This window comes from Orbicella faveolata, unplaced genomic scaffold (genome assembly GCF_042242905.1).
Source record: "Orbicella faveolata isolate gen_17 unplaced genomic scaffold, um_ofav_v1 contig_34, whole genome shotgun sequence".
Taxonomy (NCBI): Eukaryota; Metazoa; Cnidaria; class Anthozoa; order Scleractinia; family Merulinidae; genus Orbicella; species Orbicella faveolata.
Genome location: NW_028301563.1, coordinates 8,697,289 through 8,709,291, shown reverse-complemented (window position 1 = coordinate 8,709,291; position 12,003 = coordinate 8,697,289). Strand labels below are relative to the sequence as shown.

The window sequence follows — 12,003 nt, the reverse complement described above, 5'->3', positions numbered from 1 at the left end:
GCTAAAAAAGGGTATTACGTCAGCCATGGAATGCGCTGACATTGCAGCTTTCATTTTCGCTACATGGCAAATACACTGTAAGGTCATGTTTACTTTGCAAGTTTATTTTGCCAGAAGCGATGGTCAGTAATTTATGTGCAATTTTGTGAGTATTTCTTGTGGGTTTCGGCAAATGAAGCGAATTCTTTGGCTGTTTCATCGCAGCGAGTTAAGAGATTTGAAGAAAAATTAAGTATTTGCCAAGGTAAACAAGAGCTTGCCAGAACTTGCAATGTTTAAGTCAGTGCTAGGAGAAAAAACACAACCGTTCCAAAATTAGCTGTGGATAACGTAAACCCCCCTGATTGTGTGACTTGCGTGACCACTTCAAAGCGCAAGCAAATTAAATTTTGACGTTTCAGGAAGAAAGCTGTTTATTAAAAGCATTATTAATAGCGTGATACTCGTTTCCTTTTGTATCATTCATGGGCATGTCCCGAGCAAACTTCCAGATTAAGACCATTACATCATCATAGATTTCGCAAAGGCTAAGACTTATGGTGCAATAAGATATGACACAGTTTGTGTTGATCAAGTGATGTGTTTACAGTAATCAATGAATCATCAAGGACTGCTCTGGAATGTGCACTGCGTTGTGACTGTAGTATTAACAAAACAGTTAAATTTTAAAAGCGTGGTTATAAGATTTAAAAGATCTTCTTGCCATTTTGTTTAATAAGTGATCTGCAATTTACCGGAGGTATAAATTTACCCTTTATGTCTAGTAGATACTGAACAAGATAGAAAATGTCATAGAGAACAGGATGTCTGTCAGTGGCAGCCCCCTGTACATTGACGGTCACGCCCCCCACTTTCGAAGTTCAAAGGCTAACCTGGCTCATCTTAATATAATATTTGATTTGTCCAACAGATACCAAACTAGTTCTGGATCAACACTATTTCCACAATGATACTGTGACAAATCAGCATTTCATATTCTTGGCGGCCATCATATTAAAACAATTTATAGAAATGTTGCACACTTACCTCTGTCTGCTTCTCACTTGCTAACAGATCGGACCACATGTTGTTAAAAGATGCTTAAAGACTGCCAGAAACTCACCAAAATAGCTTGTTGTTATTGTGCTACTCACCAGTCTTCTCATAGCAATTTGATCTAGACAAGAACTGCACTCTCACCAGAGCCAGATTGAACAAAAGATGGGTAACTAAGCCTTTGAGCAGGCTCTTGTGTTTGGGCCGGGGGCATGAGCGGTAAAGCTGCATGAAGGCACTTGCTGACATGCCAATGCAGAAAAACACTAGACACTTATTTAGCCTGCTCAGGCACTAGAGACAGATAGTAGAGCCTGCTCGCAGGCTATGAGTAACTCTATCCACCTGAAAAATCACTAACCCTGACTGGAAAGTGATTACCCAATGGATAGCTTTATCCAGCTTTTGAACAATTGGGCCAGATGTATAGCTAAGGGTTGTTCAGAACTAGTCAAAATTTTTTTAGCAATTACAGTTTGTAGCTGAAGTAAAGCCAAGAAAGTAAATAACAGCAAAATAGTTTTTCCCCATATTTATTTATTAGACATTGCTGAAGTGAATTATTTCTATCATCATTCATAATATCTGGATTCAGGATTCTAGTTTCCAGTTCCGGATTCCGGTTTCCGGAATCAGTTTTTTAGGGTTGTCCTTAATGATGTATGTGCATATTAATCTTGAATAATCTGAAATTTCAGAGAGGTTAAGAATATCATATCATATCTGTGATGATTCTGTATCTGTTGGTGTGCAACGATCTTCACCAATATTTCAACGTAATGATGTACAGTGTATATTAATTAACCAAATTATGCTGTTTTTAGTTGACCAATGCTACTATTGTAATGTGATGTTGAAGCCCACAAATTGACAAACATGCCCAGTGTCAACTTGTCAAATATATGAAGTGGCCAGACAGTCTAGATTACAAAATTTTCTGAAAGTTGGAATTACCAGGTAAGATATTTCTTAAACATTATTTTGTAATTAATGATTTCTCAGACATTGTTTTCTTCAAGAAAAGATTCATACCCCACATGGAGGTTTTTTCTCTATTAGAGCTCTATCTTCCTGATACTTTAATTTGGAATTTTTGAAGACTGGCCATGAATGGGTGTTGGGTGTGAATATCTTCTGGTACTGCACATTCAGATTTACATGTAGTAAACAAGAACATCAGTATTTATCCTGACAAACTCTGATTTTCTTTTGGAGGCTGAACTCATATGCAGTTGTACAGTTATATGTACAACCAAACAGCCTGGATGGCCCTTTGATTGGGACTGGGCACATTGTTGTAACTTGCAATGTTCCAGTTTCTTGTTTAAAGCAAACTGCATTTGATCTCAAAAGCAAGTCGCCAAGCTCATTTCAGTTAGTAAGTTTTCTTTGCATCTCAGGGCAGAGCCTGCCACTGTGAAAGTTGGGGTACCAGCCCGGGGGAGGTACTTTGGGAATTTCTGGGTGGGGATTTGCCGCTTGTACCCTGGAACCCTTAGCCTATACTAGAGCTAGTTCAGCTGAATTTTGCTACCCTATACTAGAGTAAACTCCCCAAATCCCCCCATCTATCGAGACTGTTGAGGCTGATTTGTATGGAGGCCCGTTCTGGTCAAAATTGTAGTAATAAAATTGCCCCACAAGTCAGTTTTTTCAGTCAATGTTTTACTTTTTGTGAGCTTGCTGTGTATTTTCATCGGCGGTACAAATTTCTTTTTCGAGGTGGTTGCTTATTTTTTTTTAGCAGCCTGAATTATTTTAATTTAGTCAGGTTAAATTTTTTGTGGGTACTACGAACGAATTTTTTCACTCGTACTGCAAATTATTTTTGACTGGTACTGCGAATTATTTTTTACTTGTGGTACTGAGAATTATTTTTTCATTGGCGCTGACAATTATTTTTCAAGGTATCGTGAATTCATTATTTGGCCTACAATACATTGCGGGCTTGCGATTTGAGGGGGACTGGCTCGAGTACTTTCCCGCTCGATTTCTTCGCGCCATCTTTGAGGTTTCATCTCTTAATTGTATTGAAAATATTTGGAGATGGATAAATCTGTTCAACGGCAGATACGTGAGATAGCCAATAATGCTATAACAGAAATCAGTCGAATTTCTCAGCTAGTGAACTCCACTCACACTGCGGCAGCAAGTAATCAGCGAAGTTCTTCCTCTTCGAGTCCATTATCTTCTGGTTCTGCTTCTAGTGCCCTTCCGTCAGGATCAGAATCGGGATCTTCTTCTAGAAGTTCAGGAAGTTTGGTAAGTGAACTGCACCGAAGATTCCCGAGTATGCAAGGAACAACTCATCGTAGTTCTGCTCCTACTTCGAACGGTAGAGGCTGCTCTAATTCGACACAAAGGGTTGGCCGTCCATCGAATGAGTTTGCCATCAAAGACATTATTATTGTGGGTTTACAGTGTGAAAAAACACCAACAACTCGCCAGGAAAAGGTCAGTCTCCAGCGTAGAAATCGTGTTATAAGTGGATTTACAATTGACAAAGGGTGGAATGAAAAAACCCTTTACAATAAAGTGAAAGCACAGTTTCCAGAGGAATGCAAATACATTGAGTTCGAATTCGTGAAGAATATCTCTGGAACGCTAGTGAAACCGACATTGGCTTCAGGGGTGAGGATCAATGGAAACATTTTGCTGAAAAGCATTGCTTCTACAGGTGCTGTGTATGTGCGTTTACTGGTCGAAGATGACCCTGATGAGGTGGACAGTGGTATTCAAAGGAGTATGGATGATTTCATGTCAGAAGTAAATCAAGAGAGCATCATCGTACAAGATGAGGTGCAATCTATGAACTGTGAAGGGCCAAATACAAATAGACATAAGGAAGAGGAACATGCAGAGGAACAGGCACATGCAGTCGAATCTGCAGATGATGAAGAGCGAGATAGTGGAGAACAACATGCAGCCATAACTGTAGATGATCAAGAGGGAGGCAATGGAGAACAACATGTAGTACAACCTGCGGCTAATAAGGAACAACCTGTAGATAATGGAGAGCCTCTCAGTGAGGCTGACTATTTGAGAATCATTGATAACATTACTGTCAATATTATTGATGAATGTAAGGGATTTCAAAATCCAGTTGACATCCTGAAGAAAGCCCAAGAACACATTTTAGATGGAAGGCAGTTGGACATAGTTGACCCTTCAACAGAACTAAAAGGAAAGACCAACTTTATAATAATAGATAGGGACCATGTTTTTCAAGATGCATTAGCTGAAGTAGCATTAATTGACAACTTAAGGCTTGAGGTATATTTTATGGGAGAGGGAGCTCAGGACTTGGGGGGACCTAGAAAAGAGTTTTTCAGGTTAGTTCTCAAAGAAATCAAAGAAAAATTGTTTGACAGTGGACTCATCGAGGACTTTGCAGAACGTTACTATACGTCTGGTATAATAATGGGATTAAGTGTTCTACACAATGGGAAAATTCCCAGCTTTCTGTCTGAGGAACAACTTCAAGAACTTATTGATGATTCATCTGAGCATTCCCCCTGCATTGTCAACCTACGAAATGGTTTACGTAAAGTTGGAGTCCTGCAACTGATGGCAAAGCTTCCTTTGTTTTCATACCTTTTCAGGCCCTCTTCTAGCAAACTCAATGTGAGGAATCTTGTCCATTTGTTGGAACCAAAGTTTGCAGAGGAGGGTTCCAATACTAAGAGGTATGAAAAAGAAGTATATGCCGCATTTTACAAATACGTGAAAGAAGTTGCTTCAGGGAGAAGGGTTACTGGATCCACCACCCTAACCCTTAATCACATTTTGCAATTTGTTTGTGGCGCAGATGAGGAGCCAGCATTGGGGTTTTCCATTTCCCCGCAGATCAGATTTGTATCCAGCAGTGGGAGCTTCCTCCCTACTTCAAACACTTGCACTAATACATTGCATCTCCCATCTCCAAGCAGCACAGTCAGTCTTCCTTCAGATGACATACTCTTTAATCTGTATGACTATGCTTTTGGTAGCACATACTTTGGAATTATTTAACAGATTCCAATAATGTTATTGTAGAGTTAAGCATTATTATATCTGTTACCAAAAGGCTCTTTTCAGAAATGAGGATTACAAGCTTGAATTGAAACTTATGCTTTGTCAAGAGTTAATTTATAGAAAGGTGACAGTTTGTTTTGAAGGTTTTTACATTACAACAACTTGAACCTTGAAGTCAAGTTCGATTGAAAGAAGTCTGTCCCTTGAACATGATGTTGTTAATCACAAATGTTTCAGTGGTCATGTTAAACAATGATAATATTATTCATGACAACATCAGGCCATGTTGAGTTTGAACAGTTTTCAGTTAACTGACAGAAAATGGTTTTCAATCTAGGATATTCCTGCTTCAATCTAGGATATTCCTGCTTCAATCTAGGATATTCCTGCTTCAATCTAGGATATTCCTGCTTCAATCTAGGATATTCCTCATTCTTGGGTTTCCATTTTAACAACTTAGCTTTTGCAACTGGTTGGGTTTAGTAATGGTGCTTTGCATCAGTTTTGTATGTATTCAAGTGAGATCTCTAAATAGTGTTTTCTCCAGCCTTATTGATACATGTACCTCAATACTTTAGTGACAGCTATGGGAAGAGGTAGCAAAAGTTTACTTTCATACCCGGTATTTGTTACTTAACTTTGTCATTACTTTCCTTTAATAAAATGTTTATGTTATCAACCCAAGTATCATTTTTCTCTTTTTTCAGGGAAATTCTTTATATGGGAGAAATACCCACTCTTAGTACAGGGAATAGGCTATAGAACTCAGGCTGATGAACTGTAAAATGTTTTCCTGAATGGTTTCAATTCTCATATTCTGATGGTGTTCACTACTTTAGTTCATTGGTGTGGGTTTTGTTTGTGGCAAACAAACAAACAAAAGAATCAGAAAGAAGATAAAAGAGGCAACTGTGTAACAACTTATCCAGGTCATTACCACTCTTAACGTTAATGAAAAATGAAAGTGGGAGCTATTGAGTGCACTTTGAATGAAGAACTACAGACCTGTCATTAGAAAACATGGAATGGTGACTGTAAAATGGGTACAAAAGCCAAGTTGTTTTGAGGGGAGGTGGAGGGTGTGGGTGTTAACACGATGATTTTTTAATCTTTCAAAGTAGGTTTTCTATTGTGACTCTTATACATCTGACTTCTCCCTCTGTTCATCATGGGATACAATTTTGCAAAGTGTCCCAAGGACACAAAATGACTGTTTTGTAATAACCTGGCTCAGTGCACTTAGGGTAATGCACTTTACCTTCTCTAAGGTCTAGTCAAAATCTAGGTTGAGTTCAAATCTTTCCTCCAAAAAGCAGCAACAAACGGAGTTTTTTATTATTTGACACAGAAATCCTAGTTTTCAAAATTGCAAGCAGACATAAAAGCTCACATCAACAGGGTTTTCCATCAGTGACTTCTATTCTTAAGTTTCTTCTTCGTTGAAAAGGAATAATGTCATGAGCTCGGCACTATTAAGGTAATTGTTCCGACCTTGATTATGGTCATTTTGAAAGGGATCTGGCAGTTGCATCCTTTGCTCTTCTGTGAGCACAAAGGTTGGTGGATCAATCTGTACCTGGTAATCTTCATCGCTCACTGTAACTGATTCATCAGCGTCAACACCATACTGTTCCATTTCATCTACAGTAAGTGCAGTGTGTTGAGAATTCATGTTTTGCAGCATGCCACTCGTCCACAGCTGGAGAGGGGACATATTATGCTCTGTTGACACTGGCCTTTGATTCATTTGATCAACAAGTTCTTCAAGAGATTTATTGATTCTTGGTAAGTATATGTAATGAAGACAAAACAGATGCAGTTCATTTAAAGGGTCAAGAATACCAGTTTTTTCCATTTCGTCAAATAACTTTGCATAAAAACACAGGACGCCAGCATAAACATCCCTGTGAGCTCTTTCTACCCGGCAATTGTGAACAGATGATCCTGTGATAATACTTCCCCTGTCTAAGCCTCTTCTTTCCAACATGAACTGGGCAACAAGAACATTCTCCATCCCATAATCACATCTTGCTCTTGATGGCAACCCATGGGTTTTTGTGCTCTCCTCAAAAAGTCTTAATACAGTCTCAGCTTTGTTATTGTCACAACACCTGCAATGGGTAATCAAACGTGAAAATCCATCTATACAAACATGGACTATAAGTTTCCATCGGATAAGCTTGTGGGCCGAGTCAAAGTGCCACAGCGAGTTGGGTGTTGGAACATTATACTTTCGACGATAAATTACCAACCGCCATCTTAAAGCAGTGCCTACAGGGTCTAACCGTCGTAAACAGTTGCTCACCCTCCAGCGTTGAACTCGCAACCCTCTACTCCTCAAGGCTCCAATAAATCGTCTCCTACCAATATTTGGTGTGAGAAATCCACCATTGCTGACATTTGTATCAGCTGCAGTTATTTCTTTGTAGATTTGATCTAACTCATCATCAGATATGTCTGAATATTGTTCAAAATTATCACTTATACCTAACACCCTTCGTCTTCTTTGAAGCGTTGATACACTTATGTGAAGCAACTGGGCTATTTTTTCCCATGAAAAATGTATAGAACGCAAATATTCTATTTGTTCTTTCGTTATGTTCAAGGCCGATCTTCCAGGTCCTTGACCCTCCATCCTTGGACTTGGTTGAGGATAAAATGAAACAGAATTCTCTGCACTTGATGCAGTAGTTTCACAAGACACGAGAAGTCTTTGAAGAGATTGCACATTGCTCTTCAAACGACGCACATGTTCAAGAAGGGGATCGCTCATTTGGGAAGTCATGTCATGCTCAATAAGGGTTAGAGTTGTGTACGAGTCTTGCAGCCGCTGCGTAGTCTCTTCCATTAAATCTTCGGTCCAGAAAACCTCATCACTTGCGCACACACTAACGACTCCTTTCAAATTTTGTAAGAAAAAGTGAAAACCTCTTTCGTTTCTTTCTCTGACAATGTTTCGCCTTGGCATTCTTTTGGATAGCACTCGCACAATTTTCAAAATGGCCGCCTAGTAAGTCAAAACACTCGAGCCAGTCCCCCTCAATCGCAAGCCCGCAATGTATTGTAGGCCAAATAATAAATTCACGATACCTTGAAAAATAATTGTCAGCGCCAATGAAAAAATAATTCTCAGTACCACAAGTAAAAAATAATTCGCAGTACCAGTCAAAAATAATTTGCAGTACGAGCGAAAAAATTCGTTTGTAGTACCCACAAAAAATTTGACCTGACTAAATTAAAATAATTCAGGCTGCTAAAAAAAATAAGCAAACACCTCGAAAAAGAAATTTGTACCGCCGATGAAAATACACAGCAAGCTCATAAAAAGTAAAACATTGACTGAAAAAACTGACTTGTGGGGCAATTTTATTACTACAATTTTGACCAGAACGGGCCTCCATAGATTTGCCTAAATTTAAACTTGCTGATTTGATTTTTTTATATTTGAGTGGCAATTCCTGATTTCCTTAGTCTAACTAAAATCTTCAACCAACTAGTCAATTTTGTGAAAATGATATCCTACTCTAGACCCAAACGCTCTGATTTATATACCCTATCCTAGAGTAAACTGCTTGAAAACCATACCCTTCACAGCGGCACATACCTATATAGCCCATATATGGCAGTGCCCCCCCGGGGGTACCAGCCCCTAGCATTTGATTCACTAACACTGAGTAAACAACTAACAATGAAGTACACTGTATATCAAAGAAAGGAATGTCATCTGTTTGTGTGTAAAGATTATAATAAATTATAATCGATATGTTTTTATCTGAATAACAGTGGTGTTCAAGTAGCAGCTACAGTATGATTACATGTCTGTTCCTGTCATTCAATATATGAACAGTTTACACATGGGCAGCCTGTATTAAGACATCAAAGATTTTCAAAGCAACCATGGCCTGGTGAGATATTTCTGAAGAAATATAAATTTAAAGTCCTTATGATTGCTTATAGGCATTGATTTTTATTGTAAACAATATCTTACTGAGTGTATTTTTCTTGTGTACTAATTGTTGTAGAACACAGAGATCACTATCACTAGATCACAGAGATATTAAAGTGTGAAAAGTTCTATAAACAAATGCATGCAGGAACAAATTAATTTATGATGGATGCAGCTTCTGAGAGATCCCCAATGTTAATGGAACATACACCGTACATACATGCAAAAGAGTTCAATAATTTATTACTTAAGATTGCAATGATTTGTTTGGTTTCTCTGTATTTACAGACAACTTGATGGGATTATAATTTCTGCACCAAGGTCATTGAATAAACTGGCTTAGAAGTTGAGTTCTGCAACCCATCCTGTGTGTTGTAATATCATGGCTGCAACATTGTGACAGATACACTGTATTACATTATTAAGAAACACATATATTAACTAATTATTTAAGGTGCCTGTTAAATTAATCAGTTTTTCTTAGAGATAATTTACTCATGGTTTATTTAAATAATTGCTTTTTTGGCTTTAAAGTGATATTTATCGTGTTTGTAAATCAATTTTGTGATAATCTGCATTGGACATGGCATAAATTAATATTTTGCCAACACGAAATGGAGACAGACAGCCTTGCCATTCGCAACGTCCAATAAGGCTAATTTGTTCTCTACTGTTGTACAAATAGTGTTCTCTTGTTTATAAATTATTTCAATCTGTTGTTTAAATGATTGCCTCGTAACCCCTATGTCCAGTTTGGTGCATGTAGGATATTGATGTATTGTTTATCCATTTTGCTGTAAATGATCTTAATTGATGTGTCAATCAAAACATATCTTGGATATGCTGGGCTCTTCTGACAAATGTACCCATGCCTGATAACCTTTGAGTGCATTTGGTTGTGTAGTGCAGACAAAATACATGTACATAATATAACTTACTCTTAGCTTGCTTATAATTCTTGGTATAATTTAATCATAGCAAAATTAATTAATGGAACCCAATAACAGCTCCTGTAGTCCACAATCTCAGTCAAGAAGAAGAACAAATCACATGGAAAGTGAATAATAAAATTACTATTAGAAGCCTACGCAAGTATTCATGATCACCAAAAAAAAAATATCACAATTACCATTCATGCGAGAGTGATTTTGCTTATTGCAAACCCTTTCAGCAGGAGGAGACTCCAGACAAAAGTGAAGATGGCTAAATGTATCTTTGGGGACAAGTTAGAAAACAAAACTTTCCAACTTTTCACATATGTATACTATTTTGGTATTTTTGCGAGATTTCATTTGGTAGAGATTTAGGGACTGAGTATTGTAACCGCTGCATTTCAATCAGTCCCCACAGCAAAAAAATGTTTAAACTTCTTTTGTGTGGGAGTCCCCATGTTAACTAAGAAAGAATATAATGATTAATAACAATGTCTTGTCTTTCTGAATAAGGTAGGAAAGAACAGGAAATGTCACCAAAAAGCACAGAAGACAGTTCTGTTATGTGATCAAGATTTTTAGTGGCTTCCCAGAAATCCTTGAAATGGCTCTATATTTCACAATCACACCATCTTACACCTCGATCTGCTGATGTGATCCTATTTCCAGCTGAAACTATTAAATAGTTCGCAATTTACCTCACATACATGTTCGATTATTTTCATTAGTAACAGCATTCCGAAAAAATACTGAGGAGTTCCACTTTTAGGCTCGGCTAAATCTATATATTATCATATAATATAGTGCGTGACAAATTGTCCTCAGGTCCCCTCACTATTCAGTTATCACTCACTAACCAGCAGAAACACAGTGGTCTTAAGTTGGACGACAACTGGTTTTAGGATCGCCAAAACCGGTTTTGAGTAGCACAAAAACCGGTTTCGGGTTTCAGCAACAAAAACACGGTTTTGGGATCAGCAAGAACCGGTTTTGAGATCGGGAAGAAACGGTTTTGGGATAAGCAAAAACCGGTTTGGATTCGGCAAAAACCGCTTTTGGATTCGGCAAACATCGGTTTTAAGATCAGCAAAACCGGTTTTAAGATCGGCAAACACCGGTCGGTTTTGGGATCGGCAAAAACGGTTTTGAGATCGGCAAGAACCGGTTTTCATACAAGACAGAAACCGGCTTTCAGATCGAAAAAAAAATAGAAAAACTGGTTTTGGGATTGGCAAAAGCTGGTTTTGATATCGGCAAAACCAGTTTTAAATCGGCAAAAACTGGTTTTTATATCAGCAAAAATCGGTCTTGGAATCGTAAAAACTGGTCTTGGAATCGGAAAAACTGGTCTTGGGACCGAGAAAAACTGGTTTTGGGTTCTGCAATAACCACTGGATTTTCCTCAAAACCGTTTTTTCCGATATCAAAAGCGCTTTTTGCCGATCCCAGAACTGTTTTTTGCCCATCGCAAACCAGTTTTTGCCGATCCTAAAACCGGTATTGAGAACAGTAATTATCGGTTTTACGATCGGCAAAAAAACCCGTTTTGATAGCGGCGAAAATCGGTTTCGGCATCGGAAAAAAAACGGTTTTGATATTGGACAAAAACTGGTTCCGGGACCGGGAAAAAACGGTTTGGAATCTTAAAAATCCACTGGGTTTCGTTGGTTTCTTCTGACCGTTGCCGTAACAATTTTTCTCATTCACGTACATGGAAAGAATGCTGAAATTTCGCGCCTAATTTAATCAGTATTTTATTGCCCATGTTTCTAAAACATAGAAAATAGGCGAAGAACAACTGAAAAACAAGTAAAAGCAGTTTTTTTTTTTTGTTTGGTTTTTTTAAATTAAGACATGAGATATCAAGATTTGGAACACATATATGTCGGCTAAATTATGATTTCCATGGAAACATAAAGGTCCTTGCACAACAATAAATCCCGCAAATTATTCCCAGATATATTTATTTAAACGTCGTCAAATTTGGAGATCTATTCCTCATTTTTTTTAAAGTTTTTCTAATCCTGCCAAGTTGGTTTAAACAAAAGACAGTTTCTTGACAATTTAAGATACTTT

General features: G+C 37.9%; 1 protein-coding gene and 1 long non-coding RNA gene across 3 annotated transcripts; both read left to right on the top strand.

Moving 5' to 3' along the window:
* Window positions 1-1,788: 1,788 nt before the first annotated feature.
* Window positions 1,789-10,629, top strand: LOC149104600 (uncharacterized). Its single transcript, XR_016201256.1, has 3 exons — window positions 1,789-1,992; window positions 8,833-8,954; window positions 9,284-10,629. It is a non-coding gene; the product is annotated as an uncharacterized LOC149104600 (long non-coding RNA).
* LOC149104601 (uncharacterized) lies at window positions 3,066-5,120 on the top strand. 2 transcript variants are annotated; one of them, XM_089270834.1, is made up of 2 exons: window positions 3,241-3,297; window positions 3,713-5,120. In XM_089270834.1, the coding sequence occupies exon 2, from the start codon at window positions 3,781-3,783 to the stop codon at window positions 5,044-5,046; it is 1,266 nt and encodes a 421-aa protein (XP_089126960.1). In that variant the 5' UTR covers window positions 3,241-3,297; window positions 3,713-3,780; the 3' UTR covers window positions 5,047-5,120. The 2 variants fall into 2 exon arrangements, with proteins under 2 accessions (XP_089126959.1, XP_089126960.1); XM_089270833.1 differs by having other exon boundaries at window positions 3,066-5,120.
* Window positions 10,630-12,003: the final 1,374 nt, after the last annotated feature.